Source organism: Tenrec ecaudatus, chromosome 3 (assembly GCF_050624435.1).
Source record: "Tenrec ecaudatus isolate mTenEca1 chromosome 3, mTenEca1.hap1, whole genome shotgun sequence".
In the NCBI taxonomy this organism is placed as follows: Eukaryota; Metazoa; Chordata; class Mammalia; order Afrosoricida; family Tenrecidae; genus Tenrec; species Tenrec ecaudatus.
The window spans coordinates 76852920-76879970 of NC_134532.1; the positions used below are offsets into that span (position 1 = coordinate 76852920).

At 43.1% G+C, this 27051-nt stretch overlaps 2 protein-coding genes across 2 annotated transcripts; both read left to right on the forward strand.

Moving 5' to 3' along the window:
- The first annotated feature begins 3180 nt into the window (after window positions 1–3180).
- NDUFC1 (NADH:ubiquinone oxidoreductase subunit C1) lies at window positions 3181–7240 on the forward strand. Its single transcript, XM_075543772.1, has 4 exons — window positions 3181–3315; window positions 3775–3878; window positions 5750–5829; window positions 6953–7240. The coding sequence occupies exons 1-3, from the start codon at window positions 3249–3251 to the stop codon at window positions 5807–5809; spliced, it is 231 nt and encodes a 76-aa protein (XP_075399887.1). The 5' UTR covers window positions 3181–3248; the 3' UTR covers window positions 5810–5829; window positions 6953–7240.
- Window positions 7241–18140: 10900 nt separating this feature from the next.
- On the forward strand, window positions 18141–26623 carry MGARP (mitochondria localized glutamic acid rich protein). Its single transcript, XM_075544814.1, has 4 exons — window positions 18141–18281; window positions 21756–21859; window positions 23934–24027; window positions 25878–26623. Exons 1-4 carry the CDS (start codon window positions 18200–18202, stop codon window positions 26363–26365), a joined length of 768 nt encoding a protein of 255 aa, XP_075400929.1. The 5' UTR covers window positions 18141–18199; the 3' UTR covers window positions 26366–26623.
- The last annotated feature ends 428 nt before the right edge of the window (window positions 26624–27051 follow it).

Sequence of the window (27051 nt, forward strand, 5' to 3'; positions counted from 1 at the left end):
ATTCGTTGCCCTCATCATTCTCAAAATTCGCCTTCCACTTGGGTTCCTGGAATCAGCTCATTTTTCTTTTTTCCCTCCCCCTCCATCCCCGCTCTCTAAGTGCGAGTTCATCAATGTCCAGAAATTATATAAGTATATATGACTAAAAAATTGTGTACAGGTGCCAGGTTGGTAAGGGGTGGATTGAGATAGTTTATTGTGTCAGCCTGGCCAATAAACACATGTGGGGTTTTTTAAAGGGTGGAGAGGTAAATAGCTCAGTGAGCCTCGCCTTCCTTGTCTCTCTCTCTTTGATCATCAGACCAGTGTGTGGCTGCTTTGCTTGTTCTGTGCCTCAATTTGCAAGCTACGCTACCTGTGGGACACCTAGCCTGTGAACTGCGTAGCTGTAATTTGAGGTCCCTTTAAGACTTGCCTCGCCAGAGAATTGGAACGTACATCTCTGGAGCTGGGGACTGACTGTTGGTAACCTGACTGACGGTTGGTGACCTGCCTTGCTGTTTGCTGCCTGTGCTGGGATAGCCTAGCTCTCTCTCTCTACAGAGGATTACCTGGTGGCCCTCAAGACTTGAAGGACTGCCAGCGTCTCACAACTCTCTCATGGGAGTGAGTTGCACTGAGCCATTTGTACTGCTTTATAATTTAAGTGTTCATTTCTTGTATTATATATCTATCTGTCTATAATTTAATAGTTCATTTCTTGTGTTATCTATCTATCGTTATAAATATATATAAAATTATCAACAATCTGGTTTTATCTCTCTAGAGAACCCTTCCTAACACAACCTCTTTCAAGTGTTGAAAAGCAAAGATGTTACGTTGAGAACTAAGGTGTGCCTGAGCCAAGCCGTGGTATTTTCAATAGGCTCCTATGCATGTGAAAGCTGGACCCTGAATATAGAAGACCAAAGAAGAATCAATGAATTTGAATCCTCGTGCTTGTGAAGCACATCAAGTGTACCCAGACTGCCAAAAGAACAAACAAATCTGTCTTAGAAGTGGAGCCAGAATGCTCCTTAATGGCAAAGATGACAAGGTCATGGACTTTAGACATGTTGTCAGTCTCTGGAGAAGGGCATCATGTTTGGTAAAGAAGAGGCACATTAAAAAGGGGAAGGCCTTAGACAAGATGCATTGACACAGTGGCTGCAACAATGGGCTCAAACATAACCATTGTGAGGATAGGGCAGGACGGGGCGGGGTTTCCTTCTATGGTACACTGGGTTGCCAAGTGTTGGAACAGACTGGACAGTACTTAAGAACAACAACTACAGCACCTGGCCTCTTTAGTGGGTGAAAGAAGGCTACGTTTGTTACCTCCAAACTGCTTTGAAAATCCAGTGAAAAATCATTCCAATTATATATCCCAAGCTATGGGACAAAACGCAGACTTTGCAATGACCACAGGAAACAATTCCTCACGCTATGTAACCAAAAACAGGTTTTGCAATCATAACATGAAACAAGTTCCTAAACTGTGTGACAAAAAGCAGATTTTGCCACGAACACAGGAAACGATTACCTGGGCATATGCTTTTTTTTTCCCGCCCCAAGACGAGACCACTGTTCCCAAACCAGACTCACTGCCAGTGACTGGACACCGGCTCATAGTGAGTCTAGAGGACAGGGTAGAACTGCCTCTGGGAGCTAGTTCCCCAGGCTGTTAAGTGTTTATGAGAGTAGAAAGCTTTGTCTTTCTCCTGAGTTGCTGGCTGGTGGTTTCTAACTACTGACTTTGAGGATCGCAGCCCATGGCTTAACCTCTTCACCCAGCAGACCATGGTTAGGTAGATGGAAATGGGCAAAGGGGAAAAGAGGTGATGACATCAGGAATCCTAATACAAAAGAGAGGTGGAGACATGTTTTCCCAGGTACCTCCCAGCACAAAGGAAGATGAAGGGCAGATACGACCTATTTCTTCCTGAATGGATGAGACGAGATTGTGAAAAGGCTCTTTGTTGAAAGGCAGGATGTTCACATTACCCCCACAGGGACTGAATAGAAGCCTGGGCTTTAGGTGTGGGGACAGGGCACAACGTGAAGTTTGGTGTACACGGGTACTTAGAGGAGGGAAACTACAGAAAACCAGCCAATAGCAGAAGACCCACAGAAAGTCAGTCAGTGGGGAAAGGAGCCCCATTAGGAGAATAAAAGGCCGATTTCTACATTCCACCAGGCCCTCAGCTAGCTAAAGACACTTCAGAATCCTATACTGAAGGTTCCCTGTAATAAACTCTGATCTCTGTCAAATCTTCCTTGTGAGTGGGGACAAGAACACAAAAGTGGAGAGGCTCCTGGTAGTAATTCAACCCCCCTTCCCGCAAGCACTGTGCTCCATCCCTTATCGTGCCTGGCTCCCCATCGTAATGGCCTTCCTTACCACCTTCCCGAGTTAGAAAACTATCCTTACTGATTATGCTTTAAAGGAATGTTTACAAGCTAGGGACCAGTTCCATCTTGGAGTTCTAAAACACCAAATCTTAAATTTCTATTTCTCGTATTTTGATGGACAGCAGGCAATTCCACCGGTCATCTCCGCCTCACTGCAGTTTGTCCCTCACAGGACAGAGTCCTAACGACGGGTTTTGCAAAAAAAAAAAAAAAAGATGAATGGGGGCTCTTGTTCAAGTGATGGACTTTTTGAATCTCCTCTATAAAGTGAGGCTAATAATCACCGCCTATCATGAGTTATTTTGAAGAACATTACCCACAGCCAGCCAGAGAGCACATTCCGTCTCACGGGGGCCCAGTAAGGCAGACGACGGCGGTAAACCTTTAGCGTGCAGGCAGCATCTTCTGCGGACAGGCTGGTGGGTAGGTACCACTCACCTGAGGTTAGCAACCCCTCGTCTAACTCACAGCTCCGCCAGGACTCTTTGCCCCGGGGGCCCCAGGCCTGGAACTGAACTCTAAACATTCACTCTTTCAACAAGACATTTTCTTATCAGTTCCCTGCTTCATTTAGAAGGGTGAGATAAAGTCACTAAGGGCGGAGAAGAGGATGAACGACCTTATCGACTTTATTTTAATCACCTCCTTCCTAAGCCAATCACCCGGGGGCCCACTGCGTCTAGAGGAGGCGGGGCTACCCGGCCTCCGTGCGACCCGCTGGGCGGGAACACCCTCCTAGGGGGGCGGTGGCGGCGCGGGCGCGCCCTGCACTTCCGGTCGCCAGGGGGCGCTCGGCTGACGCCGGCTCCTCGAGGGGCGGGGCGGAGGGCGCACGAAGGCGGAGCCAAGTCGTCAAGATGGCGCCGCCCGCGGTCCTGCGCCCTTTCTCCCGGCTGCTGACCCCGGCCCGGCTCCCGAGCGGTCGTGAGTGTCCCTCTTTACACGTGCAGACCCGAGTCATCCTTGTACCTCTCCCAGGGGAGCCAGGTCGGCGGGGCCTATCCCTGCCGCGGCCTTCGCCGGTCCTAGTCCCGGAACCCAGGTCGGCTCCCATCCCGACTTCACCCGCCATCTCCCGCCGCAGACCCACCTACGCTACCCGGCCCGGCCTCGGCGAGGCAGCCTTGGGTGACCCACTTCCACCCCAACCGACCCCTGCAGGCTTATCCTGTAGATCTGGGGAGGGTAGATGCTCCTGCCAGTGATCTGTGGTCCGCGGGGCCGTAAACGGGGCTTTGAAGGCGTCCTGGGGGCCGGGCACCCTTCGAATCTATTTGCTGGGCTGATTGCTTGGGGGGTGGAAGAGAGAATTAATGTTAGCTTTCTCTTCACACCGGGCGGAAAGTTACAGATTTACTTGTTCCTACCCACTCTCAATTTCAGTTTCAGCGAGGTCGAAGTTCTACGTTCAGGAGCCGATAAATAGCAAACCTGATTGGCTGAAGGTTGGGCTGACCTTGGGCACCACAGTCTTCCTGTGGGCCTTTGTAAGTACCTTGCGCCCTATATCCCGAAACCCCAATAAGGAATGGCATTGCCACACCGGATATTGGTGTTAATGACAACCATAAAATCAAACTGAACTCACCGCCATGAAATCAATTTCTTCTCAGCCAGCCAACTGCCCTTAGGGCTTCCAACACCGTAGAAAGCCTTATCTTCCCCCCTTAGAGCTACTGGTAGTTTTTGAACTGCTAACTTTCCAAGTTAGCAGCCCAATGAGTAACCCACTAAACCGTCCAGGGCTGCTCGAGGTTAATAAAGTTGGATATATCTGGAAATTCTCTTCCATGAGAGAAATCCCAAGGACTAAAACGTATTAAAATCTCTCTGACCTAGGAAAACCTGTTGAGGCTTAAATTGTCATTCATTGTTAACAGGCATGTGATTTTGTAAAGGATGTTGGTTTTGCTAAATATGAATTATATTTTGCTGTTCTTAATTTGTAATAAGGACTGAAGGCTTTTTGAAGGCACTGTTTTCAATTGCCACAGGGACAAACCTGCGATGAACAAGATAAAGCAAGGGTTTCCTCCATTGCCTGGAAAAGCGGAACTGATGGACTTCTTTCCAGGAACTTTTAAAAAGACTTTCATACAAATTAAATCCCCTAAGCCTTCCAAAACATTCCGTCTCAATGTGTATAGTAAATAAATTATTCACATTGTTGGATATTGTATGTAGTGTATGGCAGCCCCACCCCATTCTTTCTTTGAGTCTTTCCTTAAGTGCTTTTCATAACTCATCTAACTTTTTCAACATTGTATATCCTAGGCATGATTACTGTTGCTCTTTTACAAACAAAGAAACAAGCTTGTAGAGATTCCTTGGCTGAACCTAGTATGAAACTCTGCTTCTCTGTTTACTTTTTCTAAGTTGAAGTTTTTGTTGTGTCTCATGTTTGGGGGAGTTTTTCCATTGCCTCTCACTCTAGCAGTTAGATCTCCTATGTGGGATTTTTTTTCATTAACAGTTGAGCTCTGACATGGGAAAGGATAAAAGATGTTGAAAATCACAACTTGGCAAGAGTAATGCATCTTTTTCAGTGTTTTCTTATAAGGAAATTTTACATATTCTTAATTTGAGTTAAGGATTTTCCTAAAAAGAATCTTGATTTCTCCTGAGGGCACAGTGATTGAATTGGCTCTTTAATTGAAGTGATTGTCACCCAGTAACAACTATTGTTCCAGTTCCATATTCTGTTATATAATCTAAAGAAAATGTTTTTCCTCCATGAAATTCAGCTCGTACACATAGATTAGGAGTGGAGGTGGTCATTCTTTTATAATATCAAAACTTGAAAAGGTTAGCAGTGTAACATAACTCACCAACCAGTTTGAGTGCTAAATAGCCAAGTTTTGTTGTGTCAGATGTTGAATACCAGAAGGAGTTATAGTCTCGGAAATCCACAAGGACCACCTCTACCCTGTCTTATAGGGTCACTGTGAGTTGGCATCAACTCGATGGCAGTGAGGTTTATTCTTTAGTTTTAGGTTTGCTATGTGTCAGAATCTACCTAGTAGTTGAGTTTGCATTTGGTTTGGGTGGTAAATCACTACATTTTATATATCATCCATTAAATAATTTATTTGGCAGAAATTGAGTCCAAATCTTGAGGATTGCCTTCTCAAATTTAGTATGTCAGATTTTAATTAACAATTGTACAGCATTCATTTTAAGACTTTGTTAGCCTTTTATTTCTGATTAAAATAGTTGTAATTATTTTAATCTGTTCTTATTCAGCTCTTGCAAAATATCACCCAAATGATGCACAGTTAGAAGTAGCATCAGTAACCCTTTCCTGTTTAAGTTTGCCAGAAAGATTGTATTTCTAATTTTAAATGTCACCTACTTCTAGCTCATCAAGCAACATAATGAAGATGTTTTAGAGTATAAAAGAAGAAATGGGTTGGAATAAACTATTGAAATACTGATACAGTAAGTGTTCCATTTTATGATTATGCAAGGTAGCCTGACTTCTTTTTAGATAATGATTGTTTACATTTTTATTAGGCTGCTACTTTTTAGCCCTTATTTCTGTTTGTGACAAATTTATAATGTTTAATACCTTGACCCATAGACATCTCTTAACAATCATTTCCTATCACTACTTTTGGCTTCCTGTTCAGAGGAAGTTATACTTAAGCATGAAACAAAAAAGAATGAAAACAAATCACTTTTTAAAAGTAGTATATTACGCATTTCCTTCATAGTACTTATGTTAAGTAATTGTACATTCTGTAATTTGTGTTTGACATATTCAAATACTTGACTGTAAATTCCTAGAGTACAGGAACCCTGGATATTTTATGAGTCATCATGTACTCTGCAACTTGCCCAATATCTGGCCTGGTCCACCTAAGAGTTTATTTAGTATTTGTGAAATATATGGGCAGACGTTTTTTGAGTTGTTGGTTTGGTTTGATTTGGTTTCTGATTAATCCTGAAATTATGATTGTAACTGAAGTCAATGTCTAATTGGAGAGTCCCGGGTAAAACCTAGTTGCAAATAAAATGCATAAACCCTGCATAGTGTGTGATTTAAAACAGAGGTAGATCTTATTTTGCTTATATATTCCGCATATTTCAGATGATGCTTGAAATGAAATCCTTTAACCTTTTGAAAAGTGGAAAGTCACTCAGATTTCACTTTCTGTGGGTTATGTTTACAAAAGCAGGTAGCTTTTATCTCCTGGTTGTAAACATAGTCGTTAGCATCCCCTTGCTCTTTTCTCTCCTACTTAACTGTTCCCAAAACTCAGGTCCTGGGGTTGGGTTTCCATTGCTCATCAGCTTGCCTGTTCCACTGTCTCATTCAAGGAATTGAGAGATTTAAAACAAACATGATTTTGAATCAAAACTAATTGCTTTTTCTGAAGAATGGTAAACTAAAATGTTTTTTATTTAAACAAATAAAGTGAAAGGTTGCCTTTGATTTCTAGACTTTCCCTGCAGCTCTAAGTTTAATTAATTATACTCAGAGTAGTTTAATTTTACTACTTCTGCTAGCTGATGCTCATGTGTTTTGTTTTGTCCCGTCACCCCCCTTCCCCCCTTGTAGGTCTGCTCCATGTAGTGACTGCAGGAGTTCTTCTGGATTCACCAATCTTTTGAATGTAAACGAGAAAGGAAAGTTATTTGTGAATGTGTATCTCAGCATTTGTGGATTACTTCATTATGTGAAACAAATTAGACTACTTCCTTATTCTTCAGATAATGCATCTTGTGATAACTTGGCAGAAAATGTCAACTTTAAGGTATAATACTAAAAGCGTTTCAATTTAGAAGGTATGTTGTGTTAAATGTACAAGTGGAAAAGGTTAATCATTAAACATTCAATGCAGATTTAATCTACCTAATGTTAGTGTGCAGTGATTTTTAGGACACTAATTGCCTTTGCCACTGATAGTTGAGTCCATAGTAATTAAGGACACATTGTTTAAAAAAAGAAAACTCTTATGAAAATGGATTCAAGAATCGCTGCTGAAGGCACTGAGTCCTTTATCACAACTTTTAAATTTCTAACCAAAACACTTACTCTGTGTTATGTTGGGGAGCTGGAACCAACCTATTACTCCAAATACAAACCCAGCCCAGAACCCACTGCTCTCAGGTTAACTCTGACTTAATCACAAACCTATGTAGAATTTCCAAGACTAGATTTGTACAGTGGCAACCAACCTCATCTTTCTCTCATATAGCAGTTTGTGGGTTTTGCTGCCAGCCTTGAATTAGCAACCTAATGCCTAACCTACACCACTCCTCCTACTACACCACTGTTGTATTTTTCAAAATACAAAAGAACCCAAATACTGTTTTCATCGTAGAGGTTTGGTAGGTCAGAAAGCAAAGACCAAAAAAACCGCAAGGAAAACTCCTATTCCAGGCTTCAGCCCAACCAGTTATGTTTAGCAGAATTCTAAACTCAAGGTCAGAAAGACCATATATGAAGAAAAACCCATTTCATTGCAGCCCCTGATCTAAATTTGACTGTGATCAACTCCGACTTCTATTAGTACCCCCTTTTTTTTAAATGGAAATCCGGTTTACACTATGAAATGAAGTATTCTTTAACTACAACTCTAGTTTCTCTTGGAAATGATTTGTTGCTTAGTCTAGCCACTCTTGAGCTTAGTAAAAATCCAACTACCCATTCTTTACAATATGGTTTTGGGAAAGCAGGAGGCCTAGGTACAATTGAATGCATCCTGAATCCAAAAACGGAAACCCGACTCAAGCCATGCGAATCTAAAAGCGTTATTATAAAGATGTATGTGGGAACAGGAAAGGGAAGACCGTGTGTGTGGGCAAATTCTTTATTCTCATATTTAAGAAGCCTGGGAGGCCAGGGGTCTGGGTGGAGGGAGGCCTTCACACTTGTGAGTTAGAGATGAGTCCCGATCACATTCTCACAAATAAAAATAATCTCCACAATATCCTCCCATAATAGTGCTGCCTTAAAGTTACCTCTTACAAGTACATGACTGATTGCTATCTGGCCTACAGCTCTAGGAGCAGATATGCTACTGCTCTCCCTGCTCCCTCTTACCTGCCCCCAGAACTGGTGTTAGGTTACTGCCCCAATGAACTAGGGACCTCTAGGGTTAGGGCACATCACTCTTTGTTATGTATGTGGTTACCTGTAATTAGGGGGGTTGATACAGGAATACATTCTCTCCTGCTGAAACCTGGTTCCTGATGCCATGGCAGAGGTAAGTACCCCAAAATTTGTCTGTGTCTCAATTTTCGTCTCCTCAATTGCACAGTCATCCCTTAGGACCTATCGACTGTGCGGCTGAATCCCAAGAACAAAAAGGCACCCAAGCCTAGGAGTAACAGGCTTGGAAATAAAATGTTACCAAGGCTTGCTCTGTATATTCGCTTCATTTTATTTTCTATGTACTGGTTTGGTCTAGTTTACACAATTTGCAACAATTGGTCAGTTACTATAAAACTTAAAAACAAAAAATCATTGCCATTGAGTCAAGGCCAACTCAGAGAGAGCCTATAGAAAGGACTTGGTAGAACTGGGCCCCTAGGTTTCTGAGTGTAACTGTTCACGGAAGTTAAAAGCCTTCTTTCTCCCTAAGAGCAACTGGTGGTTTTAAACTGCTGACCTTGAGGGTAGGGACCCAGTGAGCAAACACCAGTGCCACCCAGGCTCGCTACTGTGCAAATGGGATATATAAAACCATCCAATAACAAAGCAACTGTGGGAATTGGTTGATCACCATGCAAGTAAAGCTTCTGAGGTTTGCTAAGGAAATTGGTCACTTGGAGGTCTGGTGGTAAGACCAGGATTTGAAATTGACAAGAAGTAGGCTTACAGCCAGAATGCTGCTTAGCAGTGAGGTTGGCAAGACTTCACCTCAAGTACGTTGGAGGTCTTACCAGGAAAGATCAGTCCCTGGAAGAAGCTACCATACTTGGTAGAGGGACAGTGGAAAAGAGGAAGACCCTGGACAAGATAGAGTCACACAATGGCTACAATAATAGGCTCAAGCATAGGAGCAATTATGAGCTTGGTGCAGCATTGTGTTATGTCTTGAGTCACTGTGAGTGGGAACTAGCCCAGTAGCACCATGAGTCAGAACTGATTCCACAGCAACTGACAACAAACAGGTTTACATAATGGCCACTTGCAAAGAAGTTGAGGGGAACCTTCCCACCATTAAGAGCTTAGGTATTAAGTATATACTTTGGCCTGGGATCCCTATACTGAGAACCTTCTAGATCTAGAGGAGAGCGCTAAACCTTTGAAGATGGTGAAAAATGATGCTAGCCTGCACAGCAGGAAGAGCAGCAGCAGCACAAGGAGCCAGGAGACAGCACAAAGCAACTGTAGAAGCTGTCTGACCATGATACACCAGAACTGGGTACTTTCAGCCCCCAAGCACTTGGAATTGGGCCTAACGAGATATAGCACTTCCCCAAGCAGTTCGGAGGCTGAGACACGACCCAGGAGTAGGCACAGCTGCGCACAGACTGAAAGAACGCAGTCTTGGTTGGAAGCCACCCTGATTGAAGAATTGTATCTACACTATTAAATTATATTTTGTTATCTGCAAGTTGATCCTAATCCTGAACCATAGCCTGTTGACTTCTCTAATAAACCTTATAACTGTGTAGGGTCTGTGCGTTCGGTGTGGCCATTGCAGTGGGTAAGGAAACCCAGCAGGGAGTGGAGAGTGCTGTGGGAGGACAGCTGTACCTGAAAGAGTTGTCTGACCTCATCAGCTTTGTGCTGATCCTGACTCATCCCGCCCTCGGGGTCCCAACTGGTTTGAAAAAAGTTTGGAGGCTAGAGCATGTCTGACTTCTGCCTCTGAAATCAGGCTTAGGGTGTAGATGCAAATCTTGCTCATGCTATGAGCATGAGAAGTTAGAGGATGTAAAATTCCACCATGCCATTTTACAGAAGTAGTCATTTAAATGATTGTTACCATTTGGAAAGCAATCGAAATGAAGTCTTTAATATTACAAGTGTTAGTGAATTTCATATTTATTTTACTGCAGAAAAGGAAGTGAACCAATGTTAAGAATACTGAATGACTACCAAGAACATTGTATTTCTGTGCATTATATGGTGTTTTTTTTTTACAAACTAAAACACCACAGTGTGTTAGTTTCCTGTGAGCACCATGTGTGCTGCATGAGAAATACACGGTACGTTAAGAAGTGACCATCTTGATTACCCTATTCCTCTTCATTCTACCTAATATCTTAGGGCAGCAATTGAATGTTCATCAGAACTTTTTCTTAATTTCTTGCCAATGTGTCTTCCCAGGTACTTACCTACATTGTTTTGCTTTATGCCTACAGTGATCTATTATAGCAATAAAAATGGAGTCTTGGGAAAACAATGCAGTCCATTTCTAGTTTTCTACATTGTTGGTAGGTGCTGTTGAGTTGATTCTGACTCAGCGACCTTGTGGTCAAACAAGGGAACACCACAGGGTCCTGAGTTATCTCACAGTGTTAGATTTGAGCTCATCATTGGAGCCACTGTATTAATCCATCTCATTAAAAGGCTTCTTCTTGAGATGGGTTAATTAGGGTGCGAGGTAGTACCGATGAAGAACACAGCTTTCCCCCAGATCCTGGATGCTTCCTCCCCCCAACTACCATGATCCAAATTCTACCTTGCAGGGCTGGATAGGGCAGAGGCTGTACACTGGTACATATGAGGGCTGGAGGCACAGGGAATCCAGGGTGGACGATACCTTCAGGACCAGGGGTGTGAGGGGCGATTCTGGGAGAGTGGAGGGTGAGTGGGTTGGAAAGGAGGAACTGATTACAAGGATCCACATGTGACCTCTTCCCTGGGAGGGACAGCAGAGAAGGGGGAAGGGAGACTCCGGATAGGGCAAGATAGGACAAAATAACGATGTATAAATTACCAAGGGCACATGAGGGAGGGGGGAGAGGGAAGGGAGGGGAAAAAAAAAAAAGAGGACCTGATGCAAAGGGCTTAAGCAGAGAGCAAATGCTTTGAGAATGATTGGGGCAGGGAATGTATGGATGTGCTTTATACAATTGATATATGTATATATATGGACTGTGATAAGAGTTGTATGAGCCCCTAATTGTTAAAAAAAAATAAAAAAAGGCTTCCTCTTTTTCACTGGTCCTCTACCAAGCATGATGTCATTTTTCAAGGACTGGAAATCACTCAGTCTATGAAATAATTCAGTCTTTAAGAAATTGCTTTAAGTGAAGTAAGCCAAGCATCAAAGGACAATTACAACATGAGCCCGCTGAGGTAAGCTTTTAAAAAAGAAAAATGGAAAGGGGGCATAGGGAAAAAGCTACTGTATACAAACATTTTGGGGGTGAGGTCCAGGTAGTATGGCTGGGGCCAGGCCAAATCCAGGGATACATATACTAGCCAACTAAAAAGGAGGTAGGTTGGGGGAGAAGAAATGGGTACCAGGGGAACAGGGCACTAGCCCACCCAAGGGGAGAGTATTGTTTATCTCTCCACAGGGTAAAAGGGATCAGACTAAAAGCCCAGTGCTCCAAGATGTGAATGCAACATACTGGCTGAAGCAGGGAACCAGTAAAAAGGTCTGAGGGGCTGGCCCCAATCCCTACTATGTGGACAGCTGCCCCTCCCCCCAGAAAAAATTACTTCAGAGGACAGCACTTAAGCTACAGCTCAGGGAAAGGGACATGTCTGATCAGAGCACACAGGAGTAAATGAAGGGGGAGGAAGAGAAAGTGGAGCACATCCTGGCCCACCAAACCTCGAGGATGATATCCCTGCTCATAGCAGCAAATATATAGAGAGGACCATATGGCCAGCTCCTCTATGAGACATGATAGCCCTACAGGGAAAAACACTGGAGACACAGTGGGAATTGTGCCTGAACTGACCCAACCATACTGAGGTAAAACACTAAGGGCATGCAACAACAGCAAGGGGAGCAGAGCAAGGAAGTCCCAAGGGAATACCAAAAATAGATTTTGGTGCCAGAGTGTGGCGCCCCAACAGACTTGACTGGAAAACACTCCTAAAGGTCAACAAACCTTGAACTATTTACAGGCTTTTTGTTGTTTTGTTCTGTCTTATTTTTGTGCATATTATCTCTGCAGGACATCTAGGTAAGATAGGGGGGGATAAACTATCTGGAGGAGAAAACAATGGGACCGGTTTGGGGTAGAGGCAGGGGAAAAGGGAGGTAGGGGGAGGAAGTGGTGTTAAACCCAGGGACAAGGGAACAACAAGTGATCTAAATTAGTGATGAGGAGGGTGTAGGAGACCTGGTAGGACATGATCAAGGGTACTGTAACAGAGGAATTACTGAAACCCAAATGAAGGCTGAGCATGATAGTGGGACAAGAGGAAAGAACTAGGAGGTAAAGGGCATTTATAGAGCTCTTAATAAAGGCATATACATATGTAAATATATATGAGGATGGGAAATAGATCTATGTGCATATATTTATAGGTTTAGTATTAAGGTCGTAGGTGGACATTGGATCTCCATTCAAGTACTCCCTCAATGCAAGAATACCTTGTTTTATTATACTGGCACTCCATGATGCTCACCTTCCCAACCTGATTGCTGAAGACAAAGCAGATGCATAAGCAAATGTGGTCAAGAAAGCTGATTTTGCCCGGCTATCAAAAGATAGAACGTTTGGAGTCTTAAAGGCTTGAAGATAAACAAGCGGCCTTCTAGCTCAGAAGAAGCACATGGAAGAAGCACATTAGCCTGTGTGATCCACATGGAAGAAGCACATTAGCCTGTGTGATCACGAGGTGCTGAAGGGATCTGGTATCAGGCATCAAAGACCCAGAACAAAAAAATCATATAATTGTGAATGAGGGGGGAGTGCGGAGTGGGGACCCAAAGCCTATTTGTAGGCACCTGGACATCCCCTTACAAAAGGGTCTCAGGGAGGAGACAAGCCAGTCAGAATGCAGTGTAGCAATGATGAAACATACAACTTTCCTCTAGTCCTTTAATGTTCCCCACCACCCATCGCCCCCCCACTATCATGATCCCAATTCTGCCTTACAAATCCGGCTAGACAGAGGATGCACACTGGTACTGATAGGAACTGGAAACACAGGGAATATAGTACAGATGAACCCTTTAGGACCAGTCGTGAGAGTGGTGGTACCGGGAGGCTGGAGCGAAGGTGGGGGAGGAGGGGGAACCCGTCACAAGGATATACACCTCTCTGGGTGACAGGCAACAGAAAAGTGGGTGAAGGGAGATGTCAGACATGACAATAATTTACAAATTATCAAGGGTTCGTGAGGGAGGGGGCGGCCACGAGTGAGGGCAAAAAATGAGCTGATTGATACCAAGGGCTCAAGTAGAAAGAATGCTTTAAGAATGATGATGGCAACAAATGTACAAATGTGCTTGACTCAATGGATGTATGTATGGATTATGATAAGAGTTGTATGAACCCCAATAAAATGATTTTTAAAAGAAATTGCTTTAAGAAAAGAAAAAAAATGCTTTAAAATATATAGCACTTAGGCTTGAAATAAAAGTAATTACAATTGCCAGCAGAGTCACCTTACGATATGTTTCTTTTTTTTTTTCAGCTTTAAAAATTTTTTATTTTATTGGGAACTCTTTTTTTTAAAAAAACATTTTATTAGGGGCTCATACAACTCTTATCACAATCCATATATATATACATACATCAATCGTATAAAGCACATCTCTACATTCTTTGCCCTAATCATTTTCAAAGCATTTGCTCTCCACTTAAGCCCTTTGCATCAGGTCATGATATGTTTCTAATACAAGTTTGTTAACATTCCCAAGTAGGTGGAGGTCATCTGAAATTTTTAGGTGCCATCTACTCAGTTCCTGCTTACGTGCAACACCATTGCTGTATCTGAAACCATGTTGCAGCCACAGAGTCAGTCCATCTAATTGAGGGTCTTTCTTTCTAAGGATTATGTCCTTCAGAGACTAGTCTCTCCTGGGAACATGTCCAAAGTATATGAGACAAAGTCTCATTATCCTTGCTTCTCAGGAGCATTTTCTCGGTAGGTTGTTAATGAGTCTTCCTTTAATTCTGAGGCTTTGTTCTTCATAGATAAAGTCCAACTTCTTGGGTTATGTGTTCAACTTACAGAATGAAGGTTGTTGTTGGTAAGTGCCATCAAGTCAGTTCTGAGTCATAATGACCCTGTGTACAACAGAACAAAACACAGCCTGGTCCTGAGCCATCCTCACAATTGTTGCGCTGCTTGAGCATCTTGGTGAGGGCCCTCCATCTGTTTCACTGCCCCTCCACTGCACCAGTATGGTGTCCATCTCCAGAGTCTGGTCTCTGCTGGCATGGCCGAAGTTACTAGTGTACTTCTTTTGAAAGATTTGTTTGTCCTTTTGACAGTCCATGGTACTTTCCATATTCTCCAGCAGCACAATTCAATAGCATTGATTCTTTTTGGTCTTCCTAATTCAATGCCCAACTTTCACATGCATATGAGGCCATTGAAAATACCATGACTTGGGTCAGGTGCACCTTCGTCCTCAAAGTCACATGCTTGCTCTGCAATACTCTAAAGAGGTCTTGTACAAATTGGGTGGTTATGATGAAAGGACACAACCCTGACAGACTATTACTGATTTCAAACCACACACTCTCTCTTTGTGTTCTGTTTGAATAACTGCCTCTTGATCTATATACAGATTCTACCTGAGAATAATTAACTTTATTTCCATTCTTTTCAATGTTATCCATATTTTATTTTAATTCATACAGGCAAATGCCTTTGTATAATCAATGAAACACAGGAAAACCTCTTTCTGCTATTTTCTGTAGTCAGCCAAGATCCATCTGACACCAGCAGTGATATCCCTCGTTGCACACCCTCTTCTGAATCTGGTTTGCATTTCTGGTAGTTCCCTATTAATTTCCTACTACAAGCATTTCTTAATTATCTTCATCCAAATTTTATTTGCTTGTGATGTTGGTGATATTGCTTAATACTTTCTGCATTCCATTGGACTTCCTTTCTTTGGAATAGGTCAAGCTATGATTCACTTCCACTTAGTTGGCCAGTTGGTCTTCTACATTGCTTGACACAGACAAGTGAGAATTTCTACTCTTTCATCGGTTTGTTGAAACATCTCAGTTGGTATTCATCAATTCCTGAACCATTGTGTATCCGCAATCCTTGCGGGCAGCTTGGACTTCTTTCCACACCATGTGTTCATGATCATCTGCTCCCTCCTGAACGCTGAACTGAATGTGCACTGAGTCTTTTGGGCACAGTAACTTTGCGTTCCTTCCATCTTCTTTTGCTGCTGCTCACATCCAAACCAAACTCACGGCCACTGAGCTGATGCTGTCTCAAAGCCATCCTGTAGGACAGGGTAGAACTGCCCCTGCGAGTTTCCGAGACCTACTCTTTAAGAATAGAAAGCCCAGTCTTTCCCCTGAGAGACAGATGATGGTATCAAACTGCTGACCTTGCAGATCACAGCCTAACCACTGCCTTAGCAGGGCTTGCAACTCTTGAGAAATGCTAAGCATGCTCTTCTTTTTTGGGTTCGCTAGCTCCAGGTGTTTACACTTAGTCTTCTCAAGCCACCCTCTGAAATCTCTGTTCAGCTCTTTCACTTCACTGGTTCCTCCATTCGCGTTAGCGTCTCATCTTCAAGTTTCAGAGTCTCTTCTTACCCCCATTTTGCTATTTTCTCTCCTTTCTCTTCAACGACCTTTTGTTTTCTGCACAGTGTCCTTGATGGCCTCCACAACTCCCCTGGTCTTCTGTCCTAAGTGCTCAGTGCGTCAAATGTATTCTTCAGATGGCCTCTGAATTCTGATGGGATATATGTAAGGTCATGCTTTGGCTCTGGTGGACTTGTTTTAATTTTCTGCTGTTTCAACTTGAACTTGTTTATGAGCAATTGGTAATCTGCTCTTCCATTAAATGGAGGTCATCTGAAGCAGGCCAAGTTTTCTCTGTCCTGTTTGCTTTCCTAACCAGATTAAGCAAAATGTCAAGGATGCACTCAAGGGCGGCATTATAACAATGTGACTAACGACTTGCAAATTATTGTTCAAGACTTATGTAGTCTTCCGCAGGAAAACCTACTGTAAGAGTCTCTTAGGTTCCGGAGAGGCAGCTTGCTACAAAGTGAATGTGACAACCTACAGGTGTGTGAAAGCATTTCCCATCAATATAGAATGACACTTAGCCTCTGCAACAGTGGAGTAGGTAGAAAATCCCCCTTGATCTGAAAGGTATGAACATTCAAGATGAAATGAATCTTTCGTGGAAGTGGCCTCATTTATCTCACAAATCTATTTAATGTTTAGAATCTTTAAGTTCTCCGGCCGGCGGAGTTACTTCCTCAGACTGAGCAACTTGAAAGTTGAGTTTCATTGCTGTTGATGTTACACGTTGCCTCAAGACGGAAGGGGCCTTCTTAGCTATATTAAGAGGCCATATCCGTGGAGGGTATGTTTTCAGCCAATCACTCTTGATATAAAAAAGAAATAAAATAAAGATCATGACGGAGAAGCAATCAAGCAGAGATGGGGGTGGACAAACTACCATGTCATCGGCCTGGAGGGGGAAAAATGAGCAGCTGATACCAAGGGCTCAAGTAGAAAGCAAATGTTTTGAAAATGACGAGGGTAACGAATGTACAAATGTGCTTTATACAATTGATGTATGTATGGATTATGATAAGACTTGTATGAGCCCCAAATAAAATGATTTTAAAAAGAAACTGGAAAGGGAAAGCCCTTTCGTAGAATGAGCAGCGTGACTTCCTCAATCCTAGAATTAACGCCCTGAATTCCTCCTCAGTCCTAGAATTAGTATCCTGAATTCCTCACCTGTGAGAAAAGAAATTTGTTTGCTAAAGCCACGCAGCTGTGGAATTTTTGCTGCAGTTCCCTCTAAAGATTAATCATTTAGAGAAGGTCATAGGTATTAATTACTGCTTTCCGTATTTAAGCTGTGACAAATCCTTGTAGACACCACTTGGCAAGTCAGTGAAATCTGGGGAGGTCGTGGGGACGGGGACTCAGACTGTAGAGTGTTCAGTTGATGTGGAATACTAATTTCATTCTCCAGAAGGAATCTAGATAGAGTTGCTGGAGTTTGTACAAAGTCAAGGAGCCCTGGTGGCGTGGTCGTTTCGCGTTGGGCTGCTATTCAAAAATCATCAAGCCGCTCCACTGGGCTTTCTACTGCCCAAGAAGTTACAGGGTGGGAAGCTCACCGGAGTAGTTCTACTCCGTCTTCTAAGTCCCTCTGAGTCAGGCGTCGCCTCAATGGCAGTGAGGGATCCTTAAAATCACTTCAAGCAGTGAATTGCTGGATGCAGGCAGCGCTGACCACCACCCACCGGCCTCCTGAAAGGCGGAGGCTGCCCCGCTTCACGCTGCCGGTCCAACCAACCCATCACTAGACTTTTCCTAGGGTTTTCATCCCGGTGCGAATCAGGATACATTTCCAGGCTCCTCCAGGCTAGGTGCGCGCGCCAGGAGGGTTTCTGGGTTCCCGATCCCTTTACTGAGACCCCGCGGAGCCGGCGACGATCGCCGGAGAGCCTGAAGAGCAGCCCCGAGCTGGGGCGCGGGCAAGGGGCGGTGCCTTCCGGGGCGGGGGGCGGTGCTGGGGGGCGGAGGGGACGGTGCCCTTCGGGGCGGTGGGGCGGGAGGAGGGACGGTGCCCTCCGGGGCGGGGGGCGGTGCTGGGGAGCGGAGGGGACGGTGCCCTCCGGGGCGGGGCGCACAGCCTCGCCCTCCAGGGTAGCCGGCGGGGCCCGAGTGCGCAGCGTGGCGAGCGCGCAGCGAGAGAGGGCGAGCGATGTACCTGCGGCGGGCAGTCACCAAGACGCTGGCGCTGCCTCTGCGGGCGCCCGGCAGCCCCGCGCCGCTCCCGAAGGACGGTGAGCGCCCGCGCTCTGGGCGTGGCGGGACGGGCGGGCGCACCTGGACCGCGTCCCACGGCTGCCCAGCCCGACGCGAAGCAACGGAAACCTAGGTTTAGGAGCCGGGACGGCAAAGTGCTGGAAGATGGGGTGGGGGGGCTACTTGTCTTTGGAAGTAGAGAACTTTAGAGCGCGGCGTCCGAAGTCAGACCTGACTTGCCCACGTTCGAATCCTGGTCTGGGACGAGATCTTTAATACCCCCTCCCCCAACCCACCCTTGTTTCCTCGTGAAATGAAAGGCGCTTCGGAAAGTGCTTAACACGCGTGTCGCCTACCGCCTTTCCTAGTCCAGGGACCAATTGGCGCTCGGACTGCAAGAGGCGCGGAGGGGACAGGGAGACAGACGGGCAGGGGCGTGGGGAGGAGGGTCTGCGCAAGACTGGTCCAGGCCTCGCTTGGCAGCAAGAACTCGGCGAGCGGTTGGCACTGGGCACCATCTCCGCAGGGATTAAGGGCCCTATGAGTCCCTTTTCTTTGGGGCCACAGGTAGAGGGGGGGGGGGGAGGAAGGGGTGTTATCTCTCCATCATTTGACTTGTAATCCACCTCTCAATCACCTTTGTTTAGTATTGGAGACAAGTGGCAGTGGAACGTCTTCAGAAGGCACCGGCAGGCGAAGTCTTGCCGGGAGAGCTGAATGTTGACAGAATAAAAATAGGGTTTAGTGTGGTACCCCAGCACAGCGAAGTGAGCGAGAGAGTGTCTTTCATCAAACCTGGGTGTAGGTTTGCGTCCCCCGGTAGTTCTGCCCCAGCCTGCTCTGTCCTAATTCTTACCTTGCACCCTACTCTTTCCATCTTACTCCCTTGTTCTTGCTTGGGGTGCAGGTGTCGCAGACAAACTCCTGAGGCTTCCGAAGTGTGGATTCCCGTTACTCCTGTAGAAATTGCCAGGGACTATCCCGCTCCCACCCCCCATCTCGAGCTTACCCTTTGATTAGGCCTTTGGAGAGGGTGGGAGGGGAAGAAGGTGGATCCAGCTTACTTTCTATTTTTATAAAATGCTAACTGGGAAGAAGTTACCCCAAAGTAACAGAAATAAGGCGTCTTCTTTTTTGTAGATCTTTATTTCTAATAAGATGGAACAATTTTTTTCAACGATCAAATTGGGAGAAGCCATGCGTTTATTTTAAGCTTAAGATAGCGCCGTGGGGAGCGGAAGAAAGATGAGGCCTCTGACCCCAGCATTGTGTTATTTGCGTATCCGCAGCCCAGCATCACCGTGCGCAAATATAGACACACTTTTGGTTTTGGTAGCTGCATGTGTTTCAAATAATTTCCTTTCCAACGTGGGGAAAAATAGGATAAAAAATTCTTAGTACCTAGTCATATTGGTGCTTTTTAATCTAATTTTCATTTAACTACTGTATTGTCTGACCCCGATTTGTTTGTATATTTTAAGAACGATTATTATTGAATGTAAACCTTGTCTTCAGACACGAATCTTAAACTTTTCTTAGTACTTCTTAACTTTGATGAGAAATTAAAATGGTTTAGTTTTATGTATGTAAGGATATAATTTTAACAATACCTCATCAAGTTTTGGCCTTTTTGCTTCAAAAATTCTTCAATGAGTAAATAATTTCAGTCTATAATAGATCATTGGGGGGGGGCACAGAAATGGAAAAGAGAAATCACCTGTAATCTTACCACTCAGAGATGACCACTAACAACCTTTTGGCAATCTGTAGTGGTCCAACAAGGAGCTCTGGTGGGGTAGTGGGTTTCTGCATTGAGCTGCTAACCACAAGGTCAGTGGTTTGAACCCACCAGCACCTCCCTGGAGAAAGATGAGGGTTTCCATTCCTGAGAAGATTTAGAGCCTAAGAAACCCACAAAGGCAGTCTGTCCTACAGGGTCATTGTGAATTGGAGTGGAATTGGCTCCATGACTGTGAATTGATTTTACAGTGCTCTAGGCTTTTTTCCCCCCTTCCCATTTATAGGCATCTGAATCCACCGCCTTTACTCATTTTGCTTTGGCAAATTTGGATAGTTCTTTACAGATGATTTTGCTATAACTCTCCACTTGTCATGTTGTAAAGAGTTTCCCATGTGAGGAAATATTCTTCTGCAAGGTTTAGAGTGCTTATTTGTTTCACATTGCCCTAAAACATATCTCACAAATCTTTCAATGGATACTAAGTAGATATTTATTTCCCACATCCCTGCTATTGTTAGATAACGTTGCCATTTTTTATTGCCCCTCTTTCCCTGTGGAGATATAAACAATACGTTGCACTTTCCCTGTAACAAAACTCTCATATTTTTACCCATGTTCTTTCTGCCTCCCGTGACACCACCCCTTCTCTTATCTGTCTAACAAACTCCTACTTGCCTTCAAAACTCAGGCCAAGTGTCTCCCCGGTTGCGAGACCTGCCCTGAGTTTTTACATTGTTGTACTTCCTACTTATCTCTGTTACAGATAGCACTTGCCATACTGTCTCACAATTTTTAACCGGTACATCTGTCTGTACATCCATCTCTTCCTTCCACACCGGGAGCTTTTGAAGCTAGGGGCCTGGTCTGTTCACAGTTTTATCCTCAGTGTCAAACACTCAGTAGGCCTTCCACAGAATGTGTTGAGTGAATAAATGAATGTCTCTCTCTGCCTTTAAAATAGAGAATTTAAAGTACAAACATTAAACTTCTTCCAGCTTTAAAAGTCTAATGCAAAATTTTAAATTCTGGGCTGTATTGTTATGTGCGGCTGTGTGGTCACTCCGAGTCAGAATCGACTAGACGGCAGTGACTTTTTGAGGTGTGATGGTATGTGCAAATTGTAGCCCACCAGGATAAATATATTTAAATAAAATAATTTGTTTATTTCAACCAGTTCGTATAGAATTGTACTGTTTCAGAGGTGGTCTTGTTACAACATTTACCTTTAATAAGCTTTTATCCATTCATTTCTGCTTTATATCAGAAAAAATTAGGTTTATTCCTATCTTTATGTTATAGTATAGGTTTATAGCAACGTGTGATGTGTTTCCCTTCATGTAATACAAGTTTTATGAAAATCAATGATAAGTGTACTTAATTCACTTTAAAAACAATCGTTCCCATTCAGCCCTCTAGTAGAGTACATACAGTAAAGGGATTTTATTTGCTAAGATGAATTTTATTTCACAGTCCAAATTCTTTAATGCTGTTGCCATTTCCTTTTAGCCACACCTGCACCTTGTCCAAGAAAGAGCGTGGTCACGTTGAGCATCAAGGTGACAGGTTTCATAAGCACTTAAAGCAAATTAAATTGCGAGACTGCCAGGGCGAATCATCTCTCGCCTTGTGATGCTGTCCTCCCGCAAGCCAGAGTCATTTGGTGCTAATAGATTCTGGGTTGACTGAAGGGAACTTTTTTGGGGAGATGAAATTACTTAAGCTAGTTTCACTTGCGTGATGGCACTAACTGTGTGTAACCTTGTTTTCCTAGCCTCTCCCCGCTGGGTGTCATCTAACAAATTTCCTGGATCGTCTGGGTCAAATATGATATATTATCTGGTTGTAGGTGTCACAGTCGGTGCTGGTGGATACTATGTAAGTGTTTGAGTACTTTGAGTGTTGAGGAATCCAGCGATTTTACAGCCCATGGTAAAACTCAGAGCCGCGTCACGTCAGGCCATGATATAAGTTAAATATGCAATGTAGCCAATGGTTTAAATGTCAGTAAGCATACTTTTGAAAAATACTTTGAATCATTGGAAGTATTAACTAAAATATTATAGAAATTAAAAAAAATTATCAAATCAACATTTCTTAATGCTGCTACTCTGTGTGACCAGTGAGCATTCAGTAAAAGTAGTGCTATTATAAATATCACTTATGGTAGCTGACATCTATTTATTGAGTAAGTCTCTTATGTCAAGCTCCTGGCTCATTTAATAATTACATTAATTTTTTAAGGTAGGTACTTTTGTGAACATTTAAAAGAAAATATTGTTGAAAGGTCAACTCGTTTTTTGCTGTTTAGAAATGGAGATTTGTTTGTAAGTTCTCTTTATGAAGTATAGACATCTATGAAATAAGAAAGCATACTTACCTCTCCAACTGCTCTTTCATTGCCGGGGTCATGATTGTTAAATTTGTAAGACAAAAAACATGTAAGAGCCTGATTTTGAAGAAGAAATAATGGAAAATTTGTGTGTTAAGTAATATAAGCTTGTTGACTCCTTCACTTTTTCACCGTCAGTTTTCGAAGTCAAAATAGAATTTTCATTATGAATAAAATAGGACAAATATGTTCTTTGAGAAATTATGAGAATATGTAATGACTACACTTTGGTTTAACCTTTCAAAAGTATACATAAAGGAGCCAAGGTAGGGTCAGTGAAACTGGGGAAAACTAGCAGGGAGATGAGTTGACACAATAACCCCAATGCTGGGCTCACGCACATTCAAGGTTGTGACAGTGGAGCAGGCCAGGCAGCATTTCATTCTGTAGAATAGAAGGTCCCCACCAGCTGGAGCTCACTCAGGGCAATTCATACCAACAGTGGTATCACTAGGAACCCTTTGATGGGACCATGTAGGATAGTCAAGGCCAATGTCAGTTTGGACGTGCTTCCATCACTTTATTTAGATGTAAACACAGGTACAAGAAATAACATGGAGAGACCCCCTTCACCCCATTTCTCCCAATGGTAATGCTTCCCTAACAGAAATACAATATTGCAATCCATTAACCTTGTTTAGGTTTCACCAGTCTTACAGGTACTCATTTGCAGGTGTGTGTAGTCCATGTAACTTTCGCACCTGTGTTGGTCAGGTCGCCATCACCGAGTCAAGAGAGAGGACAGTCCCATCACCACAAGGATCCTGCAGTTTCCCCTTTTCGAACTCCACTCACTTCCCTCTTGCCCTCCCACCTCCACCTCCACCTCCCAGCCTCTGACAACCACTACTCTATCCTCCATTGCTATACTTTTTTCCCTCTCACATTAAGAATGTTACATAAATGGGACCAGAAACGATGTAGCTTTTGAGACTGGATTTTTTTTCTTCCCTCAGTCCATCAAATGTCCCTAGAGATCCACCCCAATTGTTGTGTGTATCAATTCCTTTCCATTGGTTTCACCCAATGCAGGACATCAGGGCTGATTTGATCCTGGCTACTACAAATAAAACTGGTATAAAAATATATGGGCGGGCTTTCAAGTGAACAAAAGTGTCCATTTCCCTGGGATAAATGCTGGAGGCTGTTTTTAAATGCCTGTCAGGACATTTTGGTTCAAGCATCAGTCCCTGCTCTCCTTGCTGTCTTTTGCTGTGTATCTGGTGTGCATGTTTTCAGTTATCTTTGACTCTTGTGGAATATTTGCTTCTTCCTTTTCCTGACCATTCTGCTTTATGGCAAAGGTTTCTAAAGGGAAGTAAACGAGCAGATGGCCTGTGTCGTTTCTTTCAATATTTTGTGGTGGTGGTTTAGACTTCTAAGAACGATTACATAGAGAAATGGATATACTTTTAAATTTTTAAAATTTTATTTGGTGACAATAGTTGTAATTCCATCGAAGTAAAATAGTGTGATATGTTCAGTCTCTCGCTTGAAGTGGATATACTTTTGAACTTGCCCTGATAAATCTCAGAGCTAAAAGGACATCTTTACTTTCAGGCTTACAAAAGAATCAGAGCAGAGCAATCCAAACACACCGGTCATGTGACAAATTTGAAAGCAAAAAGAAAAGCAGAGTTACATCCACTTCAAGGTAAAGTCAATTTCTTATTGTCTTTCCCCACCTTCTTATTCCAGCAAGGAAAAAGCTTTGCTTTGGACTTCTTTATCAACTTAATGCACAATAGCTCCGGGCCGTTCATTCAGGAATGAAAAATGCAACCAGAATCTAATGACTATTGCTATGCTTTTTGGATGAGCGCATTCGGTGACGGAAAAAGTTTTCCATTTATATTATTGACCAGTGGCTTTGATGTCTCTGTGTGATAAATAAGGCTCTCCCTTCTGCTCAGGCTTCATTTAATGCATACAGTATCTCTTTCTTTCAGCAGCCTGATATGTTTGAGATTGCCTTTAAAAAAAATCACAAACCTAATTTTTGTTTCAATTGTGGCTGAGATCTCCCAGGCTTCATTCTTTTTAAAGAATGCTTCACTCCTGAATCAGTCATGTGTATCAAGTTCCTCAGCTGATTCGGTTGATAACAAAATGGTGACCAAAAGAGTAGAACATTTCTGTTTCACTCTACCATATATTGCCTTCAACTTGCTTCTGTTTGTCACACTTTTTTCCATCTCAATACAGTGCCCTGATTATTAATTTATCCAGGGGCAGAGAAACTAGTTTTTTTTTAATGGAATTCTGTTAACCTGTTAGTCATAACAATAAACAACAGAATATCTTCAGTAAAAATTGAATTGGTCAGTTATAATTGGCAATAATGAAATATTGCATTTTATAACACTTTATTAGCTTGACACTTTTCATACACATTATTTTAATTAGTCTTCACAACAAGCCTATGACACAGGTATCACCAACATCCTTACTTTTGACAGATGATGGAAGTTAACTTGAGAAAGGGTGTGTGGTTCCTCAAAGTCTCACTGTTAGTGAGTTGGTCGTTCGACCATGCTCCCTCGTGACAGGTTAACTGTGTCATTTCATGTTCTTGGTATTTGAATAAGTGATGCATGTTGGTTTAGGCCACAGAAGAGACCCAAATATAGTTTAAGGAGAACATTTATTAAATCTTAAACAGAGCAAAGACACATTGCCTGGACGAAGGAGACCTTTAGCATTAGGCCAAAATGGCATGGGAGGAATTACAGTCAGGAGGGTAGTTTTATTTAAAGGAAGCTATCACAAATTCATGATTGATGGCAGATCAATACATCACAGCTGTACATGGGGCTACAGAAGTAAGAAACAAGGCCGTGACTGGGACACATTCACTGTTAGATAGGACAGCTTACAAGACTGGTCCAGGGTCTTTGGGCCCAAGCAGTCAGGGCCTGACTCATGATGATGCGACCAGTACTGTCCATGAAGAACATAACAGGCAAGCCCTGAGAGAGACTGCACCTCCTTGGGCTGGAGTCGAGGCAGCCAGCTTTCTAATGCTCTCTGTGTGAGGGCAAGGTTGTCCACATCCTTGGTTAGTGGTCAGAAAGAATTCAATCTTAATCCACATGGGGACTCTGCAAATGGGTTTTGCCTTCTGCAAAAAGGATGCTGAGAATTGAAGCTCAAATACAATGCGAATGATTTCTTTTTAAAGTTCAACAGGTTCAAAAGGGTTCACAGAAAAGCAGGTCCCCACTTCCCCTTCTCGGAGGCAACCAGTGACACCAGTATCTTTGAATTCTTGAAAATCGTTGACAACACAACTATCTAGGTACAAAGATAGATGCGTATATTTTGTCTGAACACTTGTATCATTCGCTGGGCATTGCTTCTTTCCTTCTTTTAACTTCCCATCTGTCTTGGTGACCATTAAGTACAGCCTATCTTGGTTGGTTTGTTTTTGGAATGACTGTACAGTATCCCATTGTACTATATGCTCCTTAAATTAATATTGGCTTGCCGGACAACATCCTGCAGGCGAAGAAGAGAATCCCGTGGAAGCAGAGAAAGCAAATTCAGAAGCCCCTGAGGTATCTGTCACGGAAGCAGGGGAAGCCAGTTCAGAAGCCGCTGAAGTGTGTGCTGTGGAAGCAGAGGTCATAGGTGCCGAAGAAGCTCCGCACAGTACAGATGCAGTCATAAAAGAGGATCCAGCCTGTCCAGAAAATGGCCCTGTTCTGTTGGGGATGGCAGCAGTCGGTGCTGAAACGGGGCAGGGGGGCACAGATGCTTCTGAGGTTGGAATCACCGAGATGAAAGGTGAAGTGGCCCCAGGGGTCACAGAGGCAGCCCCATTGGAGGCTGCTGCCAGGAGTTATGACCCCGGTACAGCAGAGGAGGAAGGCTCTGGTGACCCTGCTGACCTAGAAAGTAAAATGTCTGCAGCTGAGTTAGAGTCCTCTGCTGAGGCTATTTTCCTGGAAGAAGCCAGTGCTGGTTCTGAGGCGGCCTCACTTGAAGGCTAGTCTCATGCTGGGAGACATTTCAACAAAACATACTTTATGGTGTCTTATAGATAGTTCTGTATTACTGAACATTTTCCCTCCCCTAGAAAATGTTAATGTGCCTTGAAAGTTTCTGGTATCTACTGATAGACTTTAGGATTGAGAGATTTGAGATTTTCCATGTTTCCAGAATTTTATACTGTCTGATATGAGAATATGAAATTTCAGTAATTAGCATAGTTTCACTTTTTAAATTACATTTTTAATTGAATAATCTAAGCAACCTGTGTGCATCTAATGTTTTCCTTATATCTTTGCTTTATTTTATTAGCTGTAGATCTGAATTATTGGATGGTGATTTGAATGAATTTAAATAAAATGGAAAATCTTGCAGCACTTCTACTTTTATTTACAAAAATACACAACATACAAAATATAATAATATATGATATTATCTGTATTTATAAAAACATTGCATATTAATGTACACACATAAATGGCATGAATAAACGAAAATTTGCAATCTCATTGAAGAAAGAACATCTAATTTACGGAGCACTCTGCATATGACAATGTAGATACCCTTTCTATGTATTGAAGACTGATACTTTGTGCCAGGAAAAATTCACTCATTCATATATTTAGCAAATATTAACGGAGCTTCTACAACGGGTCAAGCTCTTTTGCAAGTGCTGGGGATAAAAAAA

Bases quoted from the DNA above. Each gene is read 5' to 3' on its own strand.
- MGARP (XM_075544814.1), top strand. From the start codon at position 18,200: ATGTACCTGCGGCGGGCAGTCACCAAGACGCTGGCGCTGCCTCTGCGG. The intron at 21,860-23,933 runs GTAAGTGTTTGA...CTTTACTTTCAG, and splicing joins TCGGTGCTGGTGGATACTAT to GCTTACAAAAGAATCAGAGC. The intron at 24,028-25,877 runs GTAAAGTCAATT...AACATCCTGCAG, and splicing joins AGAGTTACATCCACTTCAAG to GCGAAGAAGAGAATCCCGTG.
- NDUFC1 (XM_075543772.1), top strand. From the start codon at position 3,249: ATGGCGCCGCCCGCGGTCCTGCGCCCTTTCTCCCGGCTGCTGACCCCG. The intron at 3,316-3,774 runs GTGAGTGTCCCT...TCTCAATTTCAG, and splicing joins GGCCCGGCTCCCGAGCGGTC to TTTCAGCGAGGTCGAAGTTC. The intron at 3,879-5,749 runs GTAAGTACCTTG...ACCTACTTCTAG, and splicing joins CAGTCTTCCTGTGGGCCTTT to CTCATCAAGCAACATAATGA.